This window comes from Alosa sapidissima, chromosome 15 (genome assembly GCF_018492685.1).
Source record: "Alosa sapidissima isolate fAloSap1 chromosome 15, fAloSap1.pri, whole genome shotgun sequence".
Classification (NCBI taxonomy): domain Eukaryota; kingdom Metazoa; phylum Chordata; class Actinopteri; order Clupeiformes; family Clupeidae; genus Alosa; species Alosa sapidissima.
The window spans coordinates 11,744,350-11,760,480 of record NC_055971.1 but is presented as its reverse complement, the minus strand read 5'-3'; the positions used below and the strand labels follow the sequence as shown (position 1 = coordinate 11,760,480).

General features: G+C 43.7%; 2 protein-coding genes across 3 annotated transcripts in view; one reads left to right on the top strand and one right to left on the bottom strand.

Annotated features, from left to right (window-relative positions):
- Positions 1 to 308: 308 nt before the first annotated feature.
- LOC121684687 (MAP7 domain-containing protein 2-like) lies at positions 309 to 3,114 on the bottom strand. 2 transcript variants are annotated; one of them, XM_042064761.1, is made up of 5 exons: positions 3,026 to 3,114; positions 2,583 to 2,637; positions 2,431 to 2,472; positions 2,175 to 2,354; positions 309 to 2,052 (listed from the first exon to the last, which is right to left on the bottom strand). In XM_042064761.1, exons 2-5 carry the CDS (start codon positions 2,622 to 2,624, stop codon positions 439 to 441), a joined length of 1,878 nt encoding a protein of 625 aa, XP_041920695.1. In that variant the 5' UTR covers positions 2,625 to 2,637; positions 3,026 to 3,114; the 3' UTR covers positions 309 to 438. The 2 variants fall into 2 exon arrangements, with proteins under 2 accessions (XP_041920695.1, XP_041920696.1); XM_042064762.1 differs by lacking the exon at positions 2,431 to 2,472.
- Positions 3,115 to 10,860: 7,746 nt separating this feature from the next.
- Positions 10,861 to 16,131, top strand: part of mecom (MDS1 and EVI1 complex locus) — a 165,486-nt gene continuing 160,215 nt past the window's right edge. The window contains 1 exon segment of the mRNA XM_042064056.1: positions 10,861 to 11,046. Within this exon segment, the coding sequence (XP_041919990.1) occupies positions 11,010 to 11,046 (37 nt within the window). The 5' untranslated portion in view covers positions 10,861 to 11,009.

Sequence of the window (16,131 nt, the reverse complement as noted above, 5' to 3'; positions counted from 1 at the left end):
TTTTCTCTTCCACTTTTTCTTTGTCATCTCCTTTCTCTGTCTTCCTCTCCTCAACCTTTTTTTTTCAGCTTTCTCGTGATTATTTTTCAGCTATTTCTTCTGTCCTTACTTCCTCCATTTCTCTCAATCCAGGAAACACTTCCTCATTTCCTCCTACCTTTTTCAGGTCTTTTCCCTTGCTGCCAGATATTTTTTGTGTGTTTGGGTATCATGTGATGTGTGTGGGTGTATGTATTTTGAGAAAATTGTTGAGATTCAGACACCGAATTAAGCATTGGAAGTTTCTTCCTCTCCCATTTTTCTTCTCTCCTATCTCATCCATGTCTCTTTTCCCCTTGTTTCCACTTATTCATTACAAAAATATATGTGGTTATTTGTGCAATTGGTGTGATGTATGTAGGTGGGTGCATGTATTTTTGTAACTTTGTCTCTGAAGATTTAGACAATGGAGGCCTTTCTCTCCTCCTTCTCCCTCTTCTTCCTCTCCTCAATCTCCTCTTTCATTCTCTTTTTCTCATCTTTGTCTTTGCCATCAGCGATTTCTTTAGCCAGCCTTTTCTTCTCTTTCTTCCTCTGTTTCTCTTCTTCAAGAAGATGCTTCCTCATTTCCTTCTCCATCTTTTTCTGCTCTTTTTCTTCCTGTTTCTTTGCTGCCAACTCTTCCTTCTCTCTCTTTTTCCTCACTGCCAGTTCTTCCTTCTCTCTCTTCTCCTTCTCTGCAAGTTTCTTCTCCCGTCTCTTCTTTTCTTCTTTTGCCCTCTTTCTCTCCATTCTTAGTGTTTTCTTTTCCTTAGAGGCCGTGCGCTTCTCCAGTTTCTTCATTGCTGTTATGAGCTGCTTTTCTTCATCTGCGAGTCGCCTTCTCTCTTGCTTTTCTTTAGCCTTCTGTTCCCTCTGCAGGATCTTCATCATCCATCTTTCTTTCTTTTCCTCCACTTTCACCTTCCCAACACATTTAGGACACTTCAGCTCCACGGCTTTCAGAGTGTTTTGGCACACTAGGATGGTGGGAGGGCCGTGACATGCGTGTCCCACAGGGACACCACCCTCATATTCCACTTTGTGTGGGACAGAGCAACAGTCCAGGCAGATGTTGAGTTCCCTAATATTAGCACTGAACTCGAGGACAGACTCAACAACGTCAGGGTACTCGTGACCCACTAGGTCATCTTCACAAGCTTTCACCATCTCCTCTCTCAATCTCTTCAGCTGCTCCTGAGTGTTCAGCTGGGGGTCTCTGGATGCATCCCCGGACAGAACAGGTTTGATCTTGGTGGGACGGGGCTGGACCTGCTTAGGCCCATTAGCACTGAACTCAAAGACAGACTCATTGACAGACAGACTGTCAATGGCGGAACCCACCAGATCATTTTGGGAAGATTTCGGAAGCGTCTCCTCTTCAGACAGACTGTCAATGGCGGAACCCACCAGATCATTTTGGGAGGATTTCGAAAGTGTCTCCTCTTTTTTTCTCCTCAGTCCAATGTCAAACTGGACGACCACTTCAGGGCAAGAGGCAGCACTAGAATTCAAGGCAGCCGGGGCAGAAGGTGCCCTGGGTGGCTCGTTGTTGAACAGCTGTGGTGCTGGAACAGGAGGCCGCTCAGCCAAAGAGGGCTCAGATTGAGTTTTCCCGACGCTCAGAGTGCTGCTTTGGCAGAATGCATCCCTCAGCACCTCTGAATGTGATGGGGGCGCATTAGCGCTAGGCTGGACGTTCACCTCTGCGTACGAAGCAGCCTGGGGGACAGGCAGAGGAGCTGATGTCAGGCATGCAGTGCACGGCTTGTTCCCAGCGATCTCACATGCAAAAGCATGTAGTGTGGTATCCAGTGAGGGCTCTGAGTGGTATATACGAGCCTTCACATAGCTGAAGGGGCAGGCGACACCATGAATACGCCTGCTTAAAACTGACCCCGTACAACTCGGCCGAAACTGCAGGGTGGTGCGCACAGGAAATCTTGGACGCACAGAGTGGGGAACCACCTCCCTAGCACCATCCCAGATGGGAACCGGAACAGTCAAGGCTGATGATGTTCCCTCATGTCTCATCTGAGTTGAAGACAGAAGAACACATTTGAAACTGATATATTAATCTTGATTTACTTCCACAAGGTGACAGAATCTCATTTGTTTAGTTGGCTCAGAGCATGAAATGGTCCTTGTTCTCTCACCTGTAACAGAGAGCGCAGTCTCCCCACCTCAGCCCAGAGACTCTGGTTCTCCAGGCGCATCGTCTGGCACCAGGTCAGCAGCTGTCTCCACATCACCTCTGTGTCGGCCAAGGGCTCTCCTTGCAGGAGAGCTTCTAATGCCTGGCCAATGGTCCTCGAGGAGAGGAAGGGTGCTACAGTCTGCAAATCAAAGTTTATTTATGTGACACAAACACACACACACACACACTCATACTCGCACACACAGTTTTCATACCTCATCCACTTCTCCCTCCGATAGTTCAGCGTCATCATCTGACTGCAAAGTTCAAGTAGACTACTTGTTAACGCCCAGGGAAAAGGGGAAATATAAGGAAATGCTAGTGTGCAAATACTATCTCTTTTCAACAATTAAAAAGTGAGACATACTTGATATGGCTGAACATGTTGTGGTTGATCACAAGAAGACATCCTCTAGTGAAATCTAAGGAGAAAATTAGATGTATTTGGGATTATTACAAAATGCAACAAACATTATTGGTGTGTGTGTGAGAGAGAGAGAGAGAGATGGTATAAGAACATATGCATGTGCAAGTTATGCGTATGTTCTTATACCATCTCTCACACAAAACCACCTAAAGCATACATTGGGTCTATCAACTGACCTAATGTATCGCTCACATTTCATAATGTTCCTATTCGTTCAACGTTGTGGTTCATAGGTCATTTAAAACAATTTACTTAAATCCCATACACTTGTCTACACTACCTCTCGAAATCATTGGTCAAAATAAATCTACAACGTCTATGTCCGCTGTCTAATATACTTACACGTAAATATACTATTTTAACTAGGCCTACTTTTGACTTACCACAAACGCAGTCGCGTTATTTCTTTTGTATGTCGTTCGTTATATGGTCCTATCGTGCAATTCTAACTTCTCTAACTTTCCAAGTGAAGCAACAACCTTGTCAAATAAATTATAAAGGAATTGTATCATTATGACGTTGAAATTGTGTAATCCTTACCTGGACAACAGGTGGGGTCACAAACATTGACAGTAGACAGACACGCGTTCTACGCGCTCTAGGCTACATTGTTCAGTCCTGCCATGAAAAATTAGATAACAGCCTACAGTGAAAGGCCGTTATCGTATTACAGTTTTAACACCTAGACCTAAGCCGCTTCCACCCACATATGGTTGTTATAAAACATGGCTGTGAAGTTCAGAGTGAGCGCTTGAATTAAATTCGGCATCTTTTGTCTTGTGTGTCATTTGTTATTTTGTAAATTTGTTTGATTATGTATTGGTGTCGCGGGTACGCTGGCGACTACGCCGCTCCGCCGGGCATCGTTTGCCTTTTGTGTCAATGTCTTATGTGTGGAGCGCTTTGGGTTGCACTCTGTGCATGTGAAATGCGCTATACAAATAAACTGACTTGACTTAAATATGAATAGCATAGGCTACACTACGTTATCTGTAGCCTACTCGCCTTGACACGTTTTCACTGTAGGCTAGCCTACTTCACGCAATTATCGGAGCACATAGCGTAAGAGGCCTGTGGAAATTCATCTGCCAAATCTCTGACATTTTAAAAACATATTATTGTTCATATTTGCAATGACTGCGACGCTCTCTTCAGTCATGCAGGTTACTTACCCCTTTTGAAACTGATCATGGTGGATGTTGTATGAAATTGATGTATAGCTTTTTAATCAAAGAGCAGCATGCGCCTGTTTTGCATTTCGAACATCTGTAGTATATTACGATGTTAAACCAACACAATAAATCCAAACCCACTAGATTTTAGATGTCCCGCAGTGTCCCACATTAGGGCAATTCACCTTATTCTTAATTAAATATAGCCCTATCACAACAGAATGAGGGATGTTTGCCTAAATTGTTGATTTATTTAGTATTGCATTTAGTAGCCTACCCTCCCTGGATATTCACGATTTGATCAAAATTGTTTAATTCAAATCACATTTATTTTGTCATTATTTTATCATATCATATACACAATTTACCAGTTTTGCCACAATGTCTCTTTGTTTTCACTATTGACAGTACTTAACGCGGGATATACGACCTTTAACTGCACTCTTGAAAGGTCATATCTGATATGAGTGAGCGTAAGTGATTTTGCAGTTGAAGCCCGCCCTACACCACCCGCGCGGAATGGCTTTTATTTGAGGCAGGTAGCGCGCCGATGCACTATGACACATGGGCCCGCAGTAAGCCCGGCGAGGCAACCTGAAAATTGAAGCCACGTTTTAACAGCCCGACTGGATTTATTGAATCCGAAATGTTTCGCACTTTGAAAGTATATCTGTGCAACTGTGCAGTCAAGCAGCCAGTGCGTGCGTATGTCTGGGTGTGTGCGCGAGCGCTCTTGCAGCCAGGGTGTGCAGAGATCAATCCCTGCTGTCTGATCTTCGAAAATGTGCAGAGAATTAAGGCTCTCTGTAGGTTGTGGTGTTTTCTTCATGTGTCTTATGTGTCAAAGACTGAATAAGAGGTCTAATCTATCCTCTTACTTTAAAGCTGCATTATGCAAGAATTTTCACCTTTGGTTTGCAGGAGAGTGTGGTAACTCTTTTACCCGTCAGATCTTAGCCTACTTGCTGATACTTCAAAATATAATATATTGGATAGACATATTTCATAAACTATCTTATGCCCTATCTAAGATAAGCCTACCTAGCAGTAACCTATAGCCTATAGACCTACTGTAGACTAGGCTACTTATTTTTAATACTTTGTGTTTTATTTCATGTTGTCAGGTCCACTGGTCCAAACTGAATTAGGACAGGGTTGGTAAATCACATGAACTAGGCCACATTTAGGATTTGAATAGATCAATAGCCAGTTGCACGAGTTGTTTTCCTTTCATAAAATATTTGATCATAACATGTTTCCCTGTTCTGTTTATAGGTCTACTGGAGTCTTTAAGTTCCCTGTTATTTCACTGGTCTTCGGGTGGAACAAAACGTAGCTTACTGGGATCATTCAGCAATCGAGTTTCCAGTTAAATTAACACACAAGGTTACAGACTAGTGCTCAAAATAAACTTCTGTTGTGCTGCCGTGGCTTGTCAGTAGGCTGAGGCCGTACTGCGATTCAGACAACTATTCATTAAGACGGGCAGAGGCCGGGAACTGACGCGCATCCCACTGTCCGTCTTTACTGGAAATCGCCGTAACTCTTCCTGATCGAGTGTCCGAATCGATTACTCGTCAGATATCTTCTTGCTTGAGGAGCGGCGTACGATGGGAAAGTCGATCGCAATGGATGAGCAGACCGAGTCTGTAGGGCCTAAACTGAGCAGACGACACTCCTACTCTCGAGTGCTCCGGGGATAAACTACTGCCGGTTAGAGCGCTCTAGGTCACTCAAACAGCCGTAAATATGTCGGGGGATTGTCTCAAGAGCGCATCGTAATCTGCCAATGCTCGGTGGGCTGCCGGGAATCACGGTTGCAAATGGACTCTTCACTACAAATTCACGCCAATCAACCCAATTGATTGCGAGCCAGCAGGAGGAAGCAACAGTTGTCTCCAGTCGCCAGTCTCATCGGACCGCTCCGTTTGTATTTGCTCTTGTTTAGTGAGCGGGTGTACGTGCTTCTCCTTTCTCAATAGCCCAGTGATAGTGAAACCTAACAATTCCCAAGCATTCGTTTTCTTAAAACGTATTAGAATTAAAAACTGTTGAACGGGAAATTGCGTGCTTGCCAGGCTACATGTGTGTGTTAAGATCGGATGTCGGACACTAGATGGCAGTAAAACACAAATGATCTCAAACTGCCCTTGGGTTACGGAAGCACTGGCATAGAGAGGTGGAATGCAAAGATGCGGGCCGTTCACAGTCCCGAAGGCTGTATAGTCTTTTCTGTATATTCTTTTATTGAACAACAAATAGGTCTATTTCATGTAGTTGTGTGCGTGCTGGCACTGGCAGTGAAGGTTTATATCCCATTTAGTATGCACCTCCATTCCATACCTCCACAAACATTTTATCCTCTTTGTATTTGTGAGGATATTCTCAGTTCCAACATGTTCAGATTTCTTTAGTTGAAATTGTGTTTTATGCGATATGGTGTGCTTTTATTAACACACAAAATCACGCCTGGGTTTACAGCAGTTGGGGACAACCGTTTACCTCACATAACGCTTGTTATGGGCCGTCTACCAGTTCAACTTTGGCTGTTTTATTGCGCGCCATTAACATTGCAGAGAACAGGCAAAAAGTCTGGATCTGATGCAAGAACGTGATATAAAACAGGAATATCCTGCAAAACATTTAACGTTCACTTGACCCCCCCCCCCCCCCCCCCCCCCCCCGCCCATAGTCCTGAAGGCGTGCAGAATGCCACTTTATTCTCAGTGTCCTTTCTAATGTTCTAAAACATGTCCGGTGGCATTGGCCCAAATGCATCTAAAACGCCACTGTACAACTTCAAAATAAGGAAATTGAATTCTTCCAGTCAGTCAGTGACGAGGATTTATGAGTTATTCTGAAAGGACTGTTATTACTGACACAATGCTCCTCGTCCAGTCCCTGGTTCATCAGAATCATGCCTCATGATGTGAGAACGTTAATGGGAGTCGAATGCTCTCACCAGGAGACCGCTGCATGCGGCGTCTTGGCATCTTTTCTGCTCCAACGAGCCGGCGGCTTCACTCATCTATTCAAGAATCGAGCAACACGCAATCCCAGCCCGTTTTCTCTGCGACTGAAGCTCTCATACAATAAACCCACGCATGCCAGACGGTCGAGGGCTGCTGGAGGAACAAAGTTGTAGAAATATGGCTTAAAACATATGTCTAATTTCAGATTCGAACATTAGAAAATAGCCTAGGCCTGCTATTGTTTCGGCAATTTATTAACTTGTACCTTAATATTTATTTGAGCATTTTCTGCTCATCACTTACAATGTTGTACAATAAATGTAAAGGTCAAGGCCTATATTAAATTAACATTCGTTGTCTTTCTCTACGCTACAAAAAATAAACCAAACTCTTGCGGTGGAACACGGTTAGCTTTCAAATTTGAGGTCCTTTGCATTTCTTTAATTGTGTAAAAAATGAACAAATATGCCAACAATGTTAATATCGTGGAAGTGGTGTTGCAGCAAATGTCGACCAAATGCGCTCGGCGAATACATTCTCCAGAATCTCACAGCTGATGGGACTTGGATGTGCGCTCGACACTTTAATATTGAACTTCGGTTGAAAAGTAAACAGTGGTCAGCGACCAGAGATGATTTCTGCTTTCTGGAGTAAAAACCCTAATAAGTATTGTATGGGCTGTATGTACTTTGCCTGTGACCACAGCGCCTGCGGTTTTTGGAATGTTTCCGCTTGTTTCAAACGAACAGGCAGGGAAGACGGGAGCATAGGGGAGGAGAAAGGGAAAGTAGCGAGAGAGAGAGAGAGAGAAAGAGAGAGAGTGAGTGGGAGCTAGAGCGGGCTGTTGGCAGTTCCTTCGGCTGGTTAAAATGTGCTTGTTTACGGGTCTTCTCTCTCTTGGTTCTCCAGAGAGGGGCACCCTCTCGCCGGAGTATGCTTTCTCAGTCACTCGCCGTAGCCGGGCTGGGATCCCGGAATCCTACTCAGTCTCCTGACACAATATTTTCACTTCAATATTTTCACTTATGAATTATGAACAATTGAATAATAGCAGGAAATGATGCCAATATAATTATATTAATTAAATAGCTGGGGTGAAAGAACGGTCGTAAAAACGAAGTTACTGTAGAATTGCTCTCTTGAATGTTCTTGGCGGGATATTTTTTCCTCAAATGCAAAAGGATGTGACAGAACCACTTACATTCAAACTGTAGGAGTGTACTGTTAGAAATTATAAGTTGCAACACTGAGCTACTGTTAGTCAAGCCATGGTTTTATTTTATTGCTTTATTGCAGCTTCTGAATATTTGATAAGAAAAAGGATAATATATTAGGCTATCAACTGTGACTGTTACTGCACATATTCATTGGTTTTTAACAAGTATGTAACAAGTATAGCAAATGTCTCTTCAATGTATTTTATGTTAGGCCTACGCATTTATGTATTTGATTGTTGATTTATAGAACATATAATACACACACATAAAATATCAAGTTATTAACGTTATTGTTATGTAATCATACACCATCTATATTTTGGTCATCGTCTGGTTGTGTTGTGTGAGAGTTTGAGGGGTGCCTGGCTGGACGCTGCCCGATGAGAAATATCCCCGTTGATCACTTGATTGATTACCTCGCGCAAAGGTCACGCGGGCGCGGCGTAATTTCCTTGCGCCTCCAGGCTCTCTTTTCACTCTCGGTCTGGCTCCAGAGCCCCCCGAGTTTACAAATTATGTTTTTATTTTAACCCTTGCAGCACCACCAGCGCATAGGGATGATAGTACAGAGATAAACTAGCCTACACACACACACACACACGCGCGCATTTTTTATGACTGTTATTAATAGTACAACCCGCGACTCGCAAAACATGTAATGAATATAATTAGGTAAAGATAATAACGGCACTGTGTAAATTGTGTGCCCCCTTTGTTTGATAGGGTTCATTTTAAACCCTGGGATGGGCTAATAATTTAGCGGTGCCACCAAAGGCCTCGAACCCAATTAATATCCCGTAATTACAGCCTTCGGGTTCAGCCCATGATACTCTCGACTTGCACCGGTGTCTCCATTCTAAGCCATTGGTGTCGAGGGTGAACAGCATCATGTGTTTCAAAATGTGTGTGTGTGAGAGTGTGTGTGTGTGTGTGTGTTGGAAGGGGAGGGATACAGTTGAGTTATAGCACGGAATAAGCGAGGGGATGAATAAAATACCTCCTCTTCCATTTAGGCAAATTGTAGCGCGGTGGCGGAGCCCTGCAGCACGCGCCCCGCACAGCCATCCTTGAACTGTGGCAGTAGAACTCGTTCATATTCTTTCTTTTTTTTCTCCCTCTCGGTTTGACACAGAAGAAAAAGCGAAGCTATTCAGCCGACGTCTTCTTGCAATGGTGAACATTCTCTCACCTTATGCCATTCTCTCTCTCTCTCTCTCTCTCTCTCCTTTTTCTTTCTTTTGGAAATTAGGCACCAATGGCATCTGACTGTCCAAATGGAGGTCATGACTCCATGACCGGTCAACATTATTGTCATCAAATAAACTAGACAACAAAAACAAGACATGAAGATGCGGTAAACTACTTATAGAAAGAAACACTATAATTCTTCAACAGTTTGTCTCTTGAATTTCCCCTAGGGATCAATAAAGTATCTATCTATCTATCTATCTATCTATCTATCTATCTATCATTTATAGAACCATAACTCGGTAACACTAGACCTGTGTAGTGTCTGCGACTGCGCCTTCTTATTTTGATCACATGCGATATCACGGAGGGCAATGTCTCAAGACCATGTCCAGTCCAAGAGCAGTTAAAGAATACGAGAGTTCATAACAATGTGGATAAAGGCTACCAATGAGAAATAATCTAATAAAAATAACAGTGTTTATTGTTTTCTTTCAGTGCATTTTGTAGAAACCATTAAAAAAAAGGGGTGCCCATTCGGACCTCCTTCGGCTCCATCCAGGCGTGATGATGTCATGACGTTATTTAGTCCATTTGAAAATACTTTCTAATCCTAAGAGGTTCACGGGCAAGGTCAACATGATGTCACACGGCCCTAATTAATGAGCGTTTAACTTAAATACCTTTTGTAACTAATAAAGTCACTCTCTTCGACTGCTGAAAATACGAACAATCAATAACAAATAATAATTAATAGGCCAAGTAATAATAATAATAATAATAATAATATGATCAAACAAAAATGCGGGATTGTGACACCAATTGTTTAGAAGCTGTTATATACATTTTGAATACCAAAGAATCATGCAAAAGCCTAGGTTTACTTTTAACGCTTTGCTGGACATTTTGTCGCACGCTTTCGCGGGTGGAGAGAGGCATCACCCAGCCGTGACTCATTCATCAAGCGTTTTCCCCATGAAGCACTTTTTCCCACCTCCGATTATCACACCTTATTAGTGCGCTGTTTTAAACGCCGAAAGATCATTTATTAGGATCCGGGGACATTTCTGGAGATTGCAATTTAGCCCGCGAGTAATGGAGCCTCTGCGTGCCGCATGGCAGTGGGCATTAATTCGGGGTTGCTACTTAACAGATTAATAATTGTCAACGCTGCCAAAAAGAGAAAAGTACAGAAAAAAACCTTTCGGCTCTGATTGCACACGCGCCGGAGAGGGAAAAGAGAGAGAGAGAGGTGCATGAGGGGGTGTGCACTTTCAGCTTTCATTCAATCGGGATTATTCATAATGATGGTCAAATCACAATTAAAATATATAAAACTTTAATAAAACGGATTTTTTACATCTGGTTGGTTTGCCCGAACAGTGATTAATGCATTTCAATTGAAATGGCTGAAAGTCCGGCGTGCTTGAGCTTCGAGAGCGCTCCATTATAATTAATGTCTTCGGTGTGCTCGTGGACCGGGTCGCGGACGGCTCAGATTCGCGCTCAGTGATCTTTGAAGATCTGACACTGAAAAGAGGGATCTTGCCGCGATTGCCATCTGACAAGATCAGAATAGCAAGTGTGATAAATCGGTGCAAACTTTTTTGGCGGCGCCTGCCAGTTTGAGAAGGGGGGGCTGTGCGCATGTGCGAAGGTGTCCAAACTGACAATGCTGGAGAGATAGCGAGTCCGGATTGAGAATCAGAGAGTAAAGAAGGACATAGGAGAAAAAAAACAAAAGGAGGAAAAAAGATCCAAGAAGAAAAAAAATAACATACTCAAACAAACCAACCCCGCGCCGAAAGAGCCGGCACCATGAGGTCCAAAGGCAGGGCTCGGAAGCTGGCCACGGGTAGGTCCAAATATCCCCTTTCTTTTCCATTTTCAATCTGCCATCTTGTGCATGTGGGTCTCGAATCTAGGCACTGTCGGCACTTAAAAGTCAACAACCTACGCTCTTTGGGGTGCTGTCAGCGGTAACTTGCATGCCGTGTAGCGCTACTTTAAAGCATTGTTGAAACAAGTCTGAATCGGGCTTTCGGACTACTGCCGTATGTTACGTTGCGGCGTGAGGCAAAGTCACGCACACACACTCACGCACGCTTACCATCACTCACTCTCTCACTCACTCACTCACCCAGTCTCATACAGGCACGCATAGAGAATTTCTAGCACTTTTATTGAGCCACGCAAATGATACAAACTTGCGCTGACAGTGACAGAAAGTTGTCGGTAGTTGTTGCAGTTTACCAGCACTTGAGTTTGTGGTGAGCTCGTTCGCCTTGCGAAGCCCTGTCCGGTTTCGCAAACGTAGTTTCCAGGGGCTCCAGGAGTATAGAGTCATTCCAATTTGCGATGGTAATATTGGCAGGTTTGGCGTGAAATTGACAACGGAGACCTAACACGACTACACAAAGCCAAGTCTCAATATAAACATGCAGCTTGCCACTGGCGTTGACGAGGATAACTGTCAAACATCCCCGAGCTCAGAACGAATTGCCACATTGGAGTGAATTTTCAAAGTGTAGCCTAAACAAATCACGCGTTTACCTCCGTGTTATCTTTACACTGCATTATTACATCTGTTTTAATTTCTCTCTCTTTAAATCAAATTTAAACATCACTGCTGACGTGCAACAAGTGAGTTAATCTGGTCACAGACCACACGAAATCACTGTGCCCTAGAGAAATGTTTGATTTGTTTGTTTGTGTGCTCGTGTGTGTGTGTGTGTGTGTGTGTGTGTGCGTGTGCGTGTGCGTGTGCGTGTGTGTGTGTGGGTGTGTGATATTATTACAGGCAGTGAGCGGTAATCAGGACTTCTTGATGCAGCTCTGCCTCAAGCTATGTTTTGTGTGTTATTTCACATCGAACCTTGTGTTTTTCTCATGCAATGCCACGCCAATCTAGGCCGATTTGAACATCAAGTCCTGACAAATAAGTTTTTATATTCCTTCCACTGGTAATGCTTGTATCAAATTAATTATGCTCAGGTCTGCAAGCCATTCGTCCCCCATTGGCACGCCACAGGCGGGCAACTCGCAGTGATTTGGGGGTAATTCTGCTCTCCAGCCATTTGCCCCAGTAAAGTTTCTTATTGTGGTTTCGCCAATCTGAGTAAACATATGACAATTTCATATTTCACCTTTCTCCAAGATTAGTTATGCGCTCCAAGACCTGTTATATTTTGATGCATGTGCATTTGCATGTGTGAAAAACATATTGGTCTTCTGTTTATTTTTGTGTGCTTTAATTCCGACTTTAAATCTTTAAATCTGTCGTAGTCCATTCTTTGTGATACATGGCCAAATATATACTGAAGACAATTTTCTACAGTTGCTAAATTGTCATAGCAGTAAATGGGTCATATGTAGATTCATCAAGACTGCATGATGCAGTTTTTCATATGTTATTTTTTCCCATATGCACACATATATATATATATATATTTAATAAGAATCCCATGTCAAATGAGTTTGAAGAAGTTTGTGTGTGTGTGTGTCGGAAGGGAGGAAGGCTGATGTGTTAGGTATGGGATGAGACTGTTGAGTAGACTACATGACGAGCTGTCAAGTGCCTTTAGTCAAAGTCTGTGCGTAAATAAACTGATTTAAAAAACTTTAAAAAATGATCTATGTCATCTGTCTCTCTTTTGCTCTATTTCACGCACGCACATCCACGGATAGAGAGTGAGAGAGAGAGAGAGAGAGTAACAAAACTATTCTTATGTTAGGCACATTGAATCAAATATTCACACTTAACTAGTTTCCGGTTCGGCCAAAGATCAAACGGTAAACACGACTATTTTGTAAAACAACTTCCCAACCCCAAGGAAGGGAGCATTTATTACACAACGCCACTAAAGCCATCTTTATTGGTGCTTACTTCACGTCCGCCTTCTTAGGCCTATTTTGCTGCTATGATTTTAAGTGACCACGTTTGTCGACGTAAAACTGATCTAATGGATATTGTAATGCGTGCAGGCTACCTGGATAAGCAGAAAATTGAGCATATGTCGTATGTGAGGCTACATGTGTGGGTTCTATTTCCCCATTTCTCTTATACAGTAAAAATGTAGCCCTGATATTCATGTTTTATCAGTTTACCTTGCCATGATTGATCCCTGACTATGGAAACAGCAATAGTGTGTCTCTTAGCAGTGTGCCGTCTCAGATGGTGCTGTTCAGGTGGTGCAAAGGATATTGGGAAGAAGGCTCCGGTGGTCGGGCTCGACCCTGTTATGCGTCGTGTGGTCCCTCTGGCCTTTTTGTTACTCTGGGCTGCGTCTCTCCCTAAACCGCAGCGCCCGGGCCGGCTGCAGCTTTGTGTCGGTCTGGCCACAATGCCAAGTGCGCACACAATAGAGTCATGCACAGGCCACGGGTGAATGACTTGATATGCATATTTTTCAATTATGGCGCTAATTTGGCTAATACCATTGCGAATATATAGAACAGAGGCTGAGAGAGAGCGAGAGAGAGAGAGAGAGAGAATGTTTCCTATCTGGCGAAATATTAACTGTAGTCCAAAAGAGGTTTAGGATTCCCTATCCTCGCCATCACGTACCGCTAAAAATAAAATCAGAGGGAAAAAAGTTACGGCAAGGAATTGGCCAGGGCCTCACCGCCCCTCCGGGCAGAACTCACAGTCATTACTTAGGCTGGTCTCTAAGAATGTGGATAATTTGAGGCGTATTTAAAGATTATTATTTATCCTAGATGCAAGGAGAAGATTTCTACCTATTAACTGAATAGGAGAGAATGTTCCGGACGTTCTCTTGAGACCCGCTCAGCTCTGGCCGTGAGCCAGGCACTGCACAATGTCAACATTGAATATTCAAATTCCCAGACTCCTCGTAACAGCATGCCTCCATGCCTGCCGGTAAACGCGTTCAGTGTTGCCGCCGGTGCGCAAGAGGGGATAAAGAAACGCGAGCTGCGGCCTCATTCCAGTAGCCTGTATTTCTGTTGCGCACTCGTCGGAGCTCGTGTGATGTGATGTGTGAAAGGCAGCATGATAAAAGGCAGTCTGCAGATTGGAGAGGTGGTAGAAGGTGTTTCCAAAATTGTCTGTCTGTGTGTGTCCAAGTTGGGGTGGTGGCGTGTGTGTGTGTGTGTGTGTGTGTGGGGGGGAGGGGGGGTGGGGGGGGGTAGTCAACTCTGTTTCTGAGTTCAGTTATAGTAAAACTGGATGCCAATCATTATAGGATGTATGTATTAGACCATGTGGTATCTTCACACGTGTCTACTTATGTCCTCAGAGCGGACCCATGCCAACATCCTGACTTGACGACTGAAGACATTCAAATAATTCAAAGTGATCCAAAGAGAGTAGCCCATGAGGAGCCACTGCGCAGAAACCATAACGACCAAGTGTGTCAAGAATGAAGGAAAGGTTTTCTTAGGTGCACACAGATAAGGGTATGAATGATTAATCAATAACTCATGTCAATACTCGCACAGACATACAAAAGGCAGGTTTAGAGCAGTTCGGTACAGTTGTGCTCTCCTACAGAATGAGAGAAAAGTTGTAGAATTTAGGGGTGTAAAGATCCGCTGTCTGTGTCTGAGTGTTATTCCTTCTCATTTGTTCATAAAAGTATCCTCCTACAGCCCAAATCGGATAATTATCATAAGCATTAAAACGAAGCTTTGTTAGCCATCCGTATACGTTATTTGTTCTACATGTCGACCGACCGAATCATTCTCTACAGAAAAGCGTGGCTGCTCTTCTTTTTCTATACGAGTAGTGCCCTTGATGGATTTAAACCAAAATAACTATTATAAAGGTGCATGGACACCCAGCAAATCTGTAGCAACGCTTGAGCGCCCATAAGCTATAATAGTTTTATCAGTTTCATGCCGTGTCTTTGTTTTGACTTTGATTTAACTCGATTTCAATGCAAAGTGTCCAAACAACGAAACATCAGCGCAACAAAGGCGAAGAAAGCAACAGATTCGCTGCGCAACAATGCCACCTTCCGCGTGAGTGAAGCGTGTGTGAAAGACGCTCGCTTGTGCCCCCGTGCGCATTCACACTTCCCTCGCGAGCGGGGCTCGGTCCTCAAGCCCTGGTTCCCCGACGCCAGGCGAGCGAGCGCGCTCCCGTGCGCATTGTTCAATGGGCCATGCATCTCGCGTTTGTCTGCCCCTGGCTCATTATCCACCCTATTCAAAACGGGGTTAATGGATCGGGCCATTTAAAAGGTGAGAGAGGGAAGCGAGAGAGAGAGAGAGAGAGAGGGAGAGAGAGACCGTAAGACCATTAAACGCCCGTTGAGCCCAGGGGAAGTCCCGTTGAGGCGGTGCATTCTCTCCATTCGTTCCCCTCTCCAACTCCTACCGCTCCCAGAGTTCGGTAAACAAATGTTCCGTATCTCCCCGGCCAGTGAACCGCATCGGGTCCGAATATTTCACTGGCACATTGAGGGGAGAAAAATATGTTTACATTATCTCCACTCTGCAGCTTGTGAAATGTAGAAAGTTACAATGTGCCGTCTCTAAATTCTTTACACACGGACAAATATTGACCTGAGTTTTTTTTGTCCCTTTAAATTCAGTAATAACAGTTGAGCTGTAAAGTTTTTCCACAGTTCCTGGCATTGTTGCAAATGGGACAATTGGATCGAACCAGTAATGTTGAAGTGCAGGGAAGTTTATTCATTGTGTTTATTGGACTGTTTTGTTGGTCTCCTCCTCCCAGGACAGCTCAAGATTATGCAAAGAGAAATATGACTGCGCCCAAATAAACTAGCAAAGCAAAGAATATAGAATACTCAACTACCAGTGTGAGGGAAGCAGTATGCTTAATCACCTTTAGTATGATGCTTTGTGTGAAATATCAGGATAAAGTGTGTGTGTGTGTGTGAAAGAGAGTGTGTGACAAAGATATAAGTGGCTGTTGTATGAAATGTCTGGAGAAACAGTGGTGTGTGTGTGT

What these genes read in the sequence shown, in the direction of transcription:
- LOC121684687 (XM_042064761.1), bottom strand. Translation starts at nt 2,624, where the DNA reads ATGTCTTCTTGTGATCAACCACAACATGTTCAGCCATATCAA. An exon ending in AACATGTTCAGCCATATCAA is followed by an intron (nt 2,473 to 2,582) that starts GTATGTCTCACT and finishes TGAACTTTGCAG; the next exon opens with TCAGATGATGACGCTGAACT. An exon ending in GACTGCGCTCTCTGTTACAG is followed by an intron (nt 2,053 to 2,174) that starts GTGAGAGAACAA and finishes TCTTCAACTCAG; the next exon opens with ATGAGACATGAGGGAACATC.